The sequence below is a fragment of the Macaca nemestrina genome, chromosome 15 (genome assembly GCF_043159975.1).
Source record: "Macaca nemestrina isolate mMacNem1 chromosome 15, mMacNem.hap1, whole genome shotgun sequence".
NCBI lineage: Eukaryota > Metazoa > Chordata > Mammalia > Primates > Cercopithecidae > Macaca > Macaca nemestrina.
Genome location: NC_092139.1, coordinates 88,988,034 through 89,002,032, shown reverse-complemented (window position 1 = coordinate 89,002,032; position 13,999 = coordinate 88,988,034). Strand labels below are relative to the sequence as shown.

The window sequence follows — 13,999 nt, the reverse complement described above, 5'->3', positions numbered from 1 at the left end:
TTTAAAACAATGGTCTTTTTGTTTTGTTTTTTGTTTTCACCCTATTTATAAAGTCAGAAATCGTAAGTCCTTGAGCATCCACAGCCACTCAAGGACAAACCTTTGCTGAATGCTTCAAGCGGAGGGGGGGGAGGCTGAGTATTTTCAAGGTGAAAAAAAACACGACGGTTTTTATCAGCCCTGTTTTATGCGACAATCCCAGGTCGAATCTGGATCAATGTAATGACTTCCTTTGTATGGACCTACGTTTTGTTCGTGCATTCATCAGTGCAGCTGGGAACCTGCAGCTCTGTTCGCTGGCATGGCGATACCTCGGGGAACGGCAGGACAGAGCCACGAAAAGATAGCCAGCCTCACCACACTGCCTGTTGCTCTTAGCCACCATGGCCATCATAGCCTGTGGCAGGAGATTTGGGGTGCCCCCGACCCCTTTCAGGAAAAGACAGTTTGTGGAGGCTGAGTACTTTCCAGGCCTGACCGAGAAAACAATTCAAAAGACCCAAAGAGATTCCTCGCCTGTCCTGTCCCTTGAACGGCCTTGAACAGGGGGCCCTTCCGCTTGACTCCTAGCCCCTCCCTCTCCCCTCACCAGGAAAGATCCTCCCCATCTCTGCAGAAGCTTGACCGTCCCCCTAGAGGGCCTGGGAGGAAGTGAGTTTTGCAAACAGTCCCTGTTGACTCCAGTGCCCCCTGCTGGTCCCGGAGGCGAGATTCCGGCGGGGCTTCAGGGCACAGCTACCCGGCAGTCAAAAGCTGGGCCTGCCGCACCTCCACACCGCTCCTGGACACCCCACCCGCTTCCCAGGCGTGACCCGTCAACAGGTCTGTATTGGCGACTGGCGACAAAAGGAGCAGCCCGGCATGTAGGGAAAGCAGGGCTGACTCCTCTGCAGGCTCGCGGGAGGGGAGGGGCGTGAATGCGTGGAGAGCGGAAACACGGGGAGTCGAGGGGAGCATGCGCAGGCCTCAGAAAGTTGTGGAAAACTGACTCCCGGCAGCAGGGAGGAACGTACACTCCAGACAGAGAGTAAGTTAATAGAATCCCGGGGGCAGTGGGTCTTTCCAGCCCAGGGGGTTACAGAAGTAGGTAAATCCAGAGATTTGCCCAGCCAAGGGCAGGGGCGTCTTTTCTAGACAAGCGGGGCGGGGTGGGGCAAGGACCTGAGCTCACGGGACCCTGGAACCGGCCCCTGCACCCCGCATCCAACTGAGGAAAAGGGAGGTCGCCAGAAGCACAGGCCCAGGACAGAGTCCAGACTTGGCCGTCTCCGTTATCCCAGAATACTCCATCCCACACTCCCAGCCACTTCCCCACCTCCCCACTGCCTCTCCATTTGCCCACCGCACCCCCTTTTTCCACCCTGCCCCCACCCTACTGTCGGGTGGGAAAGGCCGCAGGCGTCACCTATTCACCCATCCCCATCCCCCCTCCATTCCTTCCCCCCCTCCATTCCCTCCCCCCCTCCATTCCCTCCCCCCCTCCATTCCCTCCCCCCCTCCATTCCCTCCCCCCCTCCATTCCCTCCCCCTCCATTTCTTCCCCCCTCCATTCCTTCCTCATCCCATCCCCCCCTCTATACCTTCTCCCCTTTCTTTCTTCCCACATCCCCACCCATCCCCCACTCTCTGCCTCTCTTCTCTCCCCCCCACCTTTGTTTCTCTTCCCCATCCCCACCCCTCCCCAACCTCTGTCTTCCTCATCCCCACCCCCACCCGGTCTCCCTTCTCCCATCCCAACCCGGCCCATCTTATGTCGCCCTTCCCCCATTCCTCCTCCACATCCTGTCTCCCTTCCCCCATTCCTTCCCCCACCATATGTCTCCCTTCCCCCATCCCCTCCCCCACCCTGTCTCCCTTCCCTATCCCCTCCCCTCTCCCACCCTGTCTCCCTTCTCCCATCCACACTCCTCCCCCACCCTATGTCTTCCTTCCCCCATCCCCACCCCTCTCACACCCTGTCTCCGTTCCCAATCCCCACGGGCTTCTGCCACTCTTTGTTTCTCTTCCCCCATCCGACCCCTCCCCCACGTGTTCCATCCCCCACCCCCACACTTTCTTCTCGGATCCCCACCCTGTCTCCCTTCCCCCATGTCCAACCCTCCCCCACCGTCTCCCTTCCCCCATGCCCACCCCTCCCCCACCGTCTCCCTTCCCCCATGCCCACCCCTCCCCCACCCTGTCTCCCTTCCCCCATGCCCACCCCTCCCCCACCCTGTCTCCCTTCCCCCATGTCCACCCCTCCCCCACCCTGTCTCCTTTCCCCCATGTCCACCCCCCCCACCCTGTCTCCTTTCCCCCATGCCCACCCCTCCCCCACCCTGTCTCCTTTCCCCCATGCCCACCCCTCCCCCACCCTGTCTCCTTTCCCCCATGCCCACCCCTCCCCCACCCTGTCTCCTTTCCCCCATGCCCACCCCTCCCCCACCCTGTCTCCTTTCCCCCATGCCCACCCCTCCCCCACCCTGTCTCCTTTCCCCCATGCCCACCCCTCCCCCACCCTGTCTCCTTTCCCCCATGCCCACCCCTCCCCCACCCTGTCTCCTTTCCCCCATGCCCACCCCTCCCCCACCCTGTCTCCTTTCCCCCATGCCCACCCCTCCCCCACCCTGTCTCCTTTCCCCCATGCCCACCCCTCCCCCACCCTGTCTCCTTTCCCCGTGCCTATGCCTTCGCCACTCTTTGTTTCCCTTCCTCCATCCCGACCCCTCCCCCACCCTATGTTCCTTCCGCACCCCACCGCTCCTCCACCCTGTCTCCCCCATTCCTAACCCTCCTCCGCCCCCTCCTTCTCCACCCCCATCTCCTCCCCAACCCTGTCTTCCCTTTTCCCTTCCTCCTGCTCCCTTTTCTCTGCCCCTCCCCCCACTCCTCCTCCTCCTTCCACTCCTTGAAAATGAGCCCCTCTCGACTCTCTGGGCGACCTCACTGGATCTCGTGAGATTTTGCCCTGGAAGGACTGAGAGACGGGGATTGGTCAGGCCAGGCTGCTTGCCCCGCCACAGCCGCTAGGGCGCTTGCTGAGCCATCGTCTGGTTCTTTCCTTCCAGCGACTTCGCGGAGTGGTGCTCTCTCTGAGGAAAAACGTAAGTTCGAGCCGTGATTCCTCCGCTTCCCCACAGGGTGACCTTGGGCTTGTGCCCCGGCACCACCCCTGTCCCGGGTCCCTGTTTTCTCTCCAGAAATGGGTTGAAGACCAAAGAAAATAATATGCGCCACTTGGGTCACCCCGGGCCGCATGCCCCGGAAAATTGGCCACAGTTGAGGAGTTGTGGCTGTCACGAAGCCTTGAACCGAGGCCGCGATGCTCGTGTTTGGAGCTCCTCGGGGCGGGTGCGCATTTGTAATGCGGTGGATGCTCTGGGACTCGGCCCCTCTGAAGGTGCTGGGGGTTGGGGACGGCCCAGGTAGTGACGTAGGCGTCCTAGGAAGGCGGGAGCAGAGGCAGAAATGTGGCTAGAGGACGGTAGTCAGGGTCCTTGACCACAGGGGTCACTTGTGACCGACCACATGGTCTGTTGTTCCTCCTGCGCCCTGGTTCAGCCCAGGAGACATTGGTGCTCGGGTTTGGAGCTAGAGATTTGCAATGAAAGGGCGAGATTGAGTCGCCAGTTGTCACTTTCCTCAGCAGTATTTGCGGAGGTTTTTACAGGAGACCGTTGCTTCCTAAATATTATACATGTGTCCTTCTTTTTGGAGCATTTTGATTATTACTCTCAGACGTGCGTGGAAACAAGTGACTGAGACCTAGAAATCCAAACGTTGGAGGTCCTGAGGCCAGCCTAAATCGCTTCAAAATGGAACGAAGACGTTTGCGGGTAAGAAGGTCCCCTGAGCTGTCTGAGGTGCTCAGAGAAGCCCTCTTCCCTCTGTCCTTGTCCCTCGAGCCAGATGGGAGCTGCATCCTGAGGTCCCTCACAGTAGAGGAAGAGGCAGGAGCCGCTTTTATTGTTTCCGGTCATTTCCCCAAAAGAGCATTTCGCTCCTCCTGCTGTCTCTGTCTAAGAATAACCCTGGTGGCTCGTGCCTGTAATCCCAGCACTTTGGGAGGCCGAGGCACGCGGATCACGAGATCCGGAGATTGAGACCATTCCTGGCTAGCACGGTGAAATCCCGTCTCTACCAAAGTACAAAAAATTAGCGGGGTGTGGTGGCATGCGCTTGTAGTCCCAGCTGCTCAAGAGGCTGAAGCAGGAGAATCGCTTGAACCCAGGAGGCGAAGGTTGCAGTGAGCCAAGATCATGGCACTGCACTCCAGCCTGAGTGACAGAGCTAGACTCTGTCTCTAAAAAAAAAAAAAAACCCTAGGCTAGGCATGGTGGCTCATGCCTGTAATCCCAGTACTATGGGAGGCCGAGGCGGGCAGATTACCTGAGGTCAGGAGTTTGAGACTAGCTTGGCCAAAATGGTGAAATTCTGTCTCTACTAAAAATAGAAAAAAATCAGCCAGGCATGGTGGCCCACACCTGTACTCCCAGCTAGTCAGGAGGCTGAGACAGGAGCAGGAGAATCGCTTGAACCCAGGAGGTGGAGGTTGCAGTGAGCCAGGATGGCACCATTGCACTCTAGCTTGGGTGACTTGAGTGAAACTCCTTCTCAAAAAAAAAAAAAAAAAAAAAAAAAAAATCCTAATGTATTGGGGACCTTATTGCCAAAGCCACGATTAGATTCAGAACCTTTGCATGGGGTAATCAGATGCTACAGCCCACATTTCCAAGTGGTGTCAGAGAGCATGAGTTCAGGGAGGCTTTGATCCCACTGCCCCATGGGCTTGGGCCATTAGGGGTAAGTGTTCGTCTTGAGAAGTGAACAACAACAATGTTGGGTGCCTCCTGGGGAGATCAGGGAGGACATGCAACCTGACTTGAAACCTGGAGACTCGTACTGGAACCAGAGGCTCAAGGATGACCGTGTGCATTGGACTGTGGGGTTGTGCTCGGGTGCTGTTGGTATCTGCTCACCTGTATTGGGTGCTGTTAGTATCCACACGCCTGTAATCCCAGCGCTTTGGGAGGCTGAAACGGGTGGATCACTTGAGCTCAGGAGTTCAAGACCAGCCTAGGAAACATAGTAAGACCCTGTCTTTAAAGAGTAGAAAAAGAGGCTGGGCATGGTGGCTCACGCCTGTAATCACAACACTTTGGGAGGCCTAGGCGGGTAGATCATCTGAAGGTCAGGAGTTTGAGACCAGCCTGGCCAACGTGGCGAAACCCCGTCTCTACTAAAAATACAAAAAAATAGCCGTGTGTGGGGGTGCATGCCTGTAGTCCCAGCTGCTCAGGAGGCTGAGGCAGGAGAATTGTTTGAACCCAGGAGGCGGAGATTACAGTGAGCCAAGATTGTGCCATTGCACTCCAAAAAAAAGACCTGAAGGACCTGGTGCAGATACTTTGGGGGTCCCCTTTGGGATTCTATGACTAGAGAGGAGGGTGCAGACCACCCCTATGATGAGCTCAGAGGCCACTCTGGCCTGCGCAGCCCACAAGGACCATAAGAACTAGTAGACAGGACATGCAGAAATACCTCCCCAATTCATGCCCCGGACCCTAGGAGTCATGCTGGGCCCCAGTCTTTTCACTCCTCCCTTACACTGGGAGGAAGGACAGCACCTTTGTGCAAATGTGCTCCTGGTGCTGCTTCCTCTAGTGCCACTGGCAAACTGGCGGTGTGAAGCTGGACGGAGGAGTGTCACTGCCTCACAGGGAGATTGCATAGCTCAGAGATTGCACAACTCACACTTTATCACAGTCCCTTCTCCTCCCTTGGATATTCTGGAAGCGGGGATCCCATAGAAACTTCCCTAACTGTTGGACTTACTCAGTTTTCCTGTTTTTCCATGGTTTATGTGAAGCTTATCAGCCCTTTCTAACACTTAAATTGTTTGATAAGGAGGGAAATGAAGATCTATCTAAACTCCTCACATAAGGGCTACCAATTCCTGCCTGCCTGGAGCTGAGCAGGTTCTTCCCCAGAAAGAGTCAAGGACTTACAAGACTAAAAATGAAAATGATGGTGAATTTTAGATTTTCTGTGAAGGCTATTTGAGATAATGAATGAGAACTGTTGCCGCCTCTGCTGTGCCCAGTAGGTGCTTGATAATTAGGGACATTGACAATGACCTTTATTACTAATCTCAGTCTTCCGCGGCTGATGAGTAAAGATGATTGCCTGGGAATTAAAGGAAATGTAGAACCAATTGTAGTTTAACCCAATTTTCACAAAGGCCGTTTGGTGTTGAGGGTGAAAAGTAGGAGAAAATAGTCTCCAGAGAGAGAACTGAAATGGAAAACACCCTTCAACGAATTACAGCCTCCTTATGCAGGCCAGAGCAAACAAAGCCAGGCCCCAAGACGTTCCAGCTGGACACTTGCCAGTAGAATATAAGAATTGTGGGGGGCCGGGCGCGGTGGCTCAAGCCTGTAATCCCAGCACTTTGGGAGGCCGAGACGGGCGGATCACGAGGTCGGGAGATCGAGACCATCCTGGCTAACACGGTGAAACCCCGTCTCTACTAAAAAGTACAAAAAACTAGCCGGGCGAGGTGGCGGGCGCCTGTAGTCCCACCTACTCGGGAGGCTGAGGCAGGAGAATGGCGTGAACCCGGGAGGCGGAGCTTGCAGTGAGCTGAGATCCGGCCACTGCACTCCAGCCTGGGCGACAGAGTGAGACTCCGTCTCAAAAAAAAAAAAAAAAAAAAAAGAATTGTGGGGACGTCACAGTGCATGAGGCAGAGAATGGCCTGGAGAATTCTTTGGGTGGAGAGGTTCTGAAACTTCAAAAGCACCAATGGGTGATCAGGCCCAGGATAGGAATCATCCCTAAGTAGATCCTTAAATGCCAAATGTAACTTCAATTTTTTGTGAGAGAAAATGTATTTGTTTACCGTGCCTAGCATGGAAAGAGGGAAAAATTGAGTCTTAATTGATAGGCCTGATTGCATCTTGCTGACCAGAATCTCTGTGCCTGAGAAGCTTAGGGTCAAGAAAGAGTCAGCTGTTTTCTTGAAGTGTGGAAACATTAGTAATACTTAGGAAGGGATTGGCCATTGGAGATTATGTTTGGGGTAAAGGCCTGACCTGCTGCTTGTGAACAGCCCCGGTGTGGAAGAGGACACCTAACTATAAAGAGAAGGTCTTCTGAGAACTTCCTTAATGGCAGGGATGTGTGCTTTTGGCCCTTGTTTATTTCTCTCCCTGGCTCCAAGATTCTTAAGAAACCACAGGGTCTTTCAGACTTGAAAACGTTGCTGTCCTAGGTTTGGTCACCAACATTACCTTCCATCCCACCTCTCCAGCCCACATTCGTAGGTTTAATCTTGTCAAGGCTGTTTGCCAAGAGGATCCTGACTTTTTGGCAGAAAACACCCTTTCCCTCTAGGGAGGGAGGAAAATTGAACTCCCTCCCTGTCCCAGTGATTACCTAGGCTTTACTGGAACTATCTTTTGTCTTCCTTAGCCATTCCCCTTTTTCATTTCTCTACTCCATCCAGGCCAAAGTCTTTCAATTCCACCCCCCAAAAGAGTATCTGTCTTTGTGGTAATCCACTCAGTCCCGTTACAAATGCCCAGCCTTACTTCTGACTAACTCCTAGTTGTAGTGTAATTTTGACCCAGCTTCCTTCAGGAGAGCCTTGACCTTCAAAGTTTGGAAGACCAGCCACCCCTCTATTGTACCTCCCTTTCTCCCTGAATAGGCATGTGATTTGCTGTGTTAAGGAACACAGAGTATAAGTGACAATTTGATACTTGGGGATTGTTTGGGAGTGGGGAGGGGTAATGACATGATGCTCTTCATAAAGCTATCTTAACTGGAGTATTTGGGTAATTTTGATGTGGCCAAAAATTCCCCCAACAGTTACACTTTCTGGGTGGTTTTGTTCACTTTTTCTTTCCGTTTTATAAATGGACATCCCATTCAATCAGTTGAACCTGAAGTAAGTAAAAAACCCCACCAGGATTCACTGGCTGGAAATCCAGGAATGTAATTAGATTTGGTTCTCCCATTGGCAGCATGGAGTTGAAAGGGGAAGGATGCCCAGAAAGGCCAATAATAGCTTCTGAGGTGCTAGAGGAGAGACCCAGAGGCCTTGAAGTCGATGTTGTGGTCCTCTCAGAGGTCTGGGCAGATGGCTTCTGCACCACACCTGGGTCTGGTGAGTCGGGAACCTCAGGCTATGGCCACTGCCACCTTCCCACTGTCAGCCCAGGGTCTCCATGGGCCATGAGGGCCAATGCTGCCTAGATGATTTTCCTTTTTCTTTCCTTACAAAGGAACAAGCTTTGCTTTTGCCTCTAAATGTAGTTTTGCCTTAATCCCAAACATTTTTCTTTGGTTATTGGATTATTTCTTAATGGATACACAATAATCGTATATATTTGTAGGGTACATGTGAAATTTTAGTTGATGCATATATAGTGTGTAATCGAATTATGGTAATTAGTATAGCCATTACCTGGAACATTTATTATTTATATTGAATCCCAAACATTTTGATTTCTGCCATTTTGTATATGTTAAAAAATAATTTCTTAAACAGCTTTTTTGGAAAATAAAAGATATCTAATTTGTTGGAATTTTACTTTATTACAATTTAGATAGTATGTGGCAAGCAATTATAATTTGCATCATTTATGATTCTTTAACTTTTTAGTGATTTACTAGTAAGGCTTTTTTTTTGTTTTGTTTTGTTTGTTTTGTTTTGTTTTTGAGGCGGAGTCTCTCTCTGTCGCCCAGGCTGGAGTGCAGTGGCCGGATCTCAGCTCACTGCAAGCTCCGCCTCCCGGGTTCACGCCATTCTCCTGCCTCAGCCTCCCGAGTAGCTGGGACTACAGGCGCCCGCCACCTCGCCCGGCTAGTTTTTTGTATTTTTTTAGTAGAGACGGGGTTTCACCGTGTTAGCCAGGATGGTCTCGATCTTCTGACCTCGTGATCCGCCCGTCTCGGCCTCCCGAAGTGCTGGGATTACAGGCTTGAGCCACCGCGCCCGGCCTAGTAAGGCTTTTTTTAACTAAAAAGTTAAAAAATATTCCATAGATTTTTTTCTTTTCTTTTTTTTTTTTTTTTTTTTTGGTCAGATGCTTTGGAATTAAAGACATTTTCTTTTTTCTTTTTCCTTTTTTTTTTTTTTTTTAAATAGAGATGAGGTCTCGTTGTGTTGCCCAGGCTGGTCTTGAACTCCTGGGCTCAAGCCATTATCCCACCTTGGCCTCCCAAAGTGCTGGGATTACAGACATGAGCCACTGTGCTGGAGGGTGGAGGCTTTTTCAAGACATCTAGTATACAAGATGGTAACTGTAGTTAATAATGTATTGTATACATGAAAATTGCTAAGAGTACATTTTAAGTGTTCTCACCACACATACGTGAGATTATACATATGTTAATTAGCTTAAGGCACCCATTCTACAATGTATACATACTTCAAAGCATCATATTGTACACTATAAATATACACAATTTTTATTTCTCCATTTTAAAACTAATGTTTTGGGGAAAAAGAATCAGGCTTTGTTTTACTGTGAATTGTTTGCTCCCTTGATTTCCATGTCAAAGTAATAACTCTTAATATATGTAAAAGAGACACACTTAAAATACATGTCTCAGAATGGTTTTTTTTGTTTTGTTTTAATTTTACTTCCAATTGCTGTGTAATACTGTTGGGCTGCTTCTGTAGTTTCTCATTTAAAATTTTTTAGTGAAATATAATGGCACCCACTGTGCATTGTGTGTGTGTCCCTAATCTTTCCCATCTGGCTTGTTGGAGCAGAGAAGGATGCTGTTCTGGGCTGTGTGACACTCCCGTTTGAATTGTCTTTGAGTGATCATCAGAAGCTTTTTCCCGGAATGAGTAGGCTCAGCTCTCAGGCTCCTTAGTTCTCACTTCCCAGGGGGACTAGAATTAAATAGAGTAGTGGGTAGATACAGGATGGGGCCAGTGGCCATCCTGTTTCCTCCTCTACACTTGATGAGATGCTCATCCTGATGCCAGCAGAGCTGTGGCTTTGTGGCCACCGAGTGCAGAATGGAATCAGGATAAACTGAGAAATCCCCTGCTGTTGTTAGCACAGTGACTTTGGCCCTGAGTTGGTCCCTCAGAAGGGCGAGGAAAAGATAGAGTTGCTTATGCTTGGGCTGAAAGGGACGCTTTGTTCCCTGTATGTTTCCTCAGGGTTCCATTCAGAGCCGATACATCAGCATGAGCGTGTGGACAAGCCCACGGAGACTTGTGGAGCTGGCGGGGCAGAGCCTGCTGAAGGATGAGGCCCTGGCCATCGCTGCCCTGGAGTTGCTGCCCAGGGAGCTCTTCCCGCCACTCTTCACAGCAGCCTTTGATGGGAGACATAGCCAGACCCTGAAGGCAATGGTGCAGGCCTGGCCCTTCACCTGCCTCCCTTTGGGAGTGCTGATGAAGGGACAACAGCTTCACCTGGAGACCTTCAAGGCTGTGCTTGATGGACTTGATGTGCTGCTTACCCAGGAGGTTCGCCCCAGGTAAGGGTGATCTAGCAGCTTCATGTGGGGCCCTGGGAACCTGAGCAGGATGCAGCCGGGGTCAGGGAGCATGGAGCACCTAAGGCTGGGCCAGAGGCTCTGATGGTGCCAGCAAGGAAGTTCAGGGAGGCCTTGGGGGCCACTGCAGGGGTCACTCTTGGAATGGGCTTCTGGACATGGGGCACTGATTAAAATGCAGGTGTCTGAAGGAACATGCACCTGCTTCCTCCTGGTGGGGCAGGAAGTGGGGACCAGGAAGGATCCCAGGATTCTAGTGGGAAAGGGAGCAACTGATGCCTTTCTGATGTATGGAGTAAAAGTGCAGATCTAAGGCAGTTGTTTGGTTGGTTCTTACCCACATTATGAGACTCATGGTCTTACCTTGAGTTGATTTTAAAGCATCTCGGCTATTAACGTGTTTTTCCCCACAGGAGGTGGAAACTTGAAGTGCTGGATTTACGGAAGAACTCTCATCAGGACTTCTGGACTGTATGGTCTGGAAACAGGGCCAGTCTCTACTCATTTCCAGAGCCAGAAGCAGCTCAGCCTATGAGAAAGAAGCGGAAAGTAGATGGTTTGAGCACAGAGGCAGAGCAGCCCTTCACTCCAATAGAGGTGCTCGTAGACCTGTCCCTCAAGGAAGGTGCCTGTGATGAGTTGTTCTCTTACCTCATGGAGAAAGTGAAGCGACAGAAAAATGTACTACACCTGTGCTGTAAGAAGCTGAAGATTTTTGCAATGCCCATGCAGAATATCAAGATGATCCTGAAAATGGTACAGCTGGACTCTATTGAAGATTTGGAAGTGACTTGTACCTGGAAGCTACCCACCTTGGCAAAATTTTCTCCCTACCTGGGCCAGATGATTAATCTGCGTAGACTCCTCCTCTCCCACATCCATGCATCTTCCTCCATTTCCCCGGAGAAGGAAGAGGAGTATATCGCCCAGTTCACCTCTCAGTTCCTCAGTCTGCCGTGCCTCCAGGCTCTCTATGTGGACTCTTTATTTTTCCTTAGAGGCCGCCTGGATCAGTTGCTCAGGTAAGGGATGGTGAGGTTTCTCTGCAGACCAGAGCAAGCCCTTCTTTATCGTAGTAAACAATAAAGGACATCTAGCATGTGCCAGCCACTGATAATGCAAGAGTGAGCAAGTCACTACCAGTTAACATGTCTTGTTCACCACTCTGTCCCCAAGCATGATATCACGTAACTACTACTCATTAGGGTTAGAGATATACATTAGGATAGATGCTATTAACAGTGACTCCTTGTTAGAAAACTCTGTAATGGGAGGTTGGGGTCTGGCGAGGGTGCCTTTAGGCATTCTTCCTTAGGAAGTGATGCCTAAGATGACCGAAAATAAGCAAGGAGGGCATTGAAGAAGGGAAAGTCCGTCAAAGGTGAGATTTGAAATTGTAAGCTGTGTACTCACCAGCTTCTCAACATGAGCTGTTCCCTCTAAACCCGACTCAAATTTCCTGTCTGTAAAGTGTGATTTAGAACTCAAGGTAATAGGTGGGAAATGCAGGATTCTGGAGATGTGGGAGAAGGAACAAGAGTGAGGAATTGCAAAAATTGATAGGTGGTTTGCTGATGATGCGGTGATCTAAGGTAGCCCTGCAGCCTGGGAACCCCCTTTGGATGTTGCTGACCCTGCCCAAGTTTGTCCTCTATGACTACTCCCCAGTAGCTTCATCAGGCACAGAGATACAGGTGACTGGGGTCCAGGCAGTGGCAGAGGAAGCCTGAGTTGAAAAAGTATTTTCGGTTGTATCTTCAAATACTAAAATTCACTGATGCCCTTCCTTGCTTGAGACATCAAATCAGGCTCTCTCAATTCAGTTCATGCTCACACCACCGAAGAGGTCTGTGTTGGACCCCGCCTCACAGGTCAGCCAAGAGAGTGTTTGAGATCTTTGTTTACTTGACCCACTTATGCAGCAAATAATGGAGAAAGGACGGCACCTGAACTTGTACTCCCTTGAATGCTCCTTTACAACATGGCATCCTGGGGGTTAACCATCATCAGGAAAACTTTGGGTTTCGGTGAAACGGGCCTCTCTCCAGTCTCCCCACCCCACTACCACCATTCCCCAGCACTAACTGCTTTGTCTGTTTGCAGGCACGTGATGAATCCCTTGGAAACCCTCTCAGTAACTAACTGCCGGCTTTCGGAAGGCGATGTGATACATCTGTCCCAGAGCCCCAACGTCAGTCAGCTGAGTGTCCTGAGTCTCAGTGGGGTCATGCTGACCGATGTAAGTCCCGAGCCCCTCCAAGCTCTGCTGGAGAGAGCCTCTGCCACCCTCCAGGACCTGGACTTTGATGAGTGTGGGATCATGGATGATCAGCTCCTTGTCCTCCTGCCTTCCCTGAGCCACTGCTCCCAGCTGACGACCTTAAGCTTCTGCGGGAATCCCATCTCCATATCTGTCCTGGAGAACCTCCTGCACCACCTCATCGGGCTGAGCAATCTGACCCACGTGCTGTATCCTGTCCCCCTGGAGAGTTACGAGGACGTCCATGGTACCCTCCACCTGGGGAGACTTGCCTATCTGCACGCCAGGCTCAGGGAGTTGCTGTGCGAATTGGGGCGGCCCAGCATGGTCTGGCTTAGTGCCAATCCCTGTCCTCACTGTGGGGACAGAACCTTCTATGACCCAGAGCCCATCTTGTGCCCCTGTTTCATGCCTAACTAGCTGGGTGCACATATCAAATGCTTCATTCTGCATACTTGGACACTGAAGCCCAGGATGTGCATGCATCTTGAAGCAACAAAGCAGCCACAGTTTCAGACAAATGTTCAGTGTGAGTGAGGGAAAAAAGGGGAAGTTGGGGGTAGACAGATGTTGAGTTAACGGGATCTTTTGGGAGATGCATCCTATACAGTTAGAAATAGAATCTGAATTTCTAAAGGGGCATTCTGGCTTGGGAAGTACATGTAGAAGTTAATCCCTATGTAGACTGTTGTAAAGAAACTGTTGTAAAGAAACTGTTGAAAATAAAAAGAAGCAATGTGAAGCACCTGGTGTCTTCTAGTATATGAATCTCCTTTCCCCATTAAACCTCAGGAAATCTCCAGTTGCTGGTTAAGACACTGCTCATCCATGGTACTTATACCTTTAGGCTGGACAGGGTCCCGGCCCCCAGATATCATGGCACCATGAATCTCTTTGAGGCATCAGTTACCTCCTTGCTTATTTCTTTGGTATTCAAAGGGTGAGAGCATGCAAGGTGTATCCTCAGGGCTGGAACATACTAAGGAAGGGGCCAATAATGAACACCACTGAGTGAAGGGTTGTTCACAGGAGCCCTCACTACTAAACCCCCTGAGACCCTGGACTCAGTCCTCCCTGTTTTCCAGTGCACTCATAAGCCTCCATCCCTGGCCTGTGGCTGTGCCAGTATTGGGCTTGGCTATGTACAGGTCAGACCCCCAGTACTGGGAGGGGATGTCCAGTACTGCACTTGAGGTGGAGCCTCTGGGCCTCACCAACCCATCCCATCAGGTC

At 51.0% G+C, this 13,999-nt stretch overlaps 1 protein-coding gene across 8 annotated transcripts; it reads left to right on the top strand.

The window, feature by feature from the left end:
• The first annotated feature begins 683 nt into the window (after positions 1 to 683).
• Positions 684 to 13,506, top strand: LOC105464682 (melanoma antigen preferentially expressed in tumors). 8 transcript variants are annotated; one of them, XM_071080102.1, is made up of 7 exons: positions 684 to 822; positions 3,048 to 3,083; positions 3,180 to 3,330; positions 3,718 to 3,815; positions 10,166 to 10,488; positions 10,920 to 11,528; positions 12,610 to 13,506. In XM_071080102.1, exons 4-7 carry the CDS (start codon positions 3,795 to 3,797, stop codon positions 13,184 to 13,186), a joined length of 1,530 nt encoding a protein of 509 aa, XP_070936203.1. In that variant the 5' UTR covers positions 684 to 822; positions 3,048 to 3,083; positions 3,180 to 3,330; positions 3,718 to 3,794; the 3' UTR covers positions 13,187 to 13,506. The 8 variants fall into 8 exon arrangements, with proteins under 8 accessions (XP_070936203.1, XP_070936202.1, XP_011711023.1 ...); XM_071080101.1 differs by having other exon boundaries at positions 3,180 to 3,379; XM_011712721.2 differs by lacking the exon at positions 3,180 to 3,330.
• Positions 13,507 to 13,999: the final 493 nt, after the last annotated feature.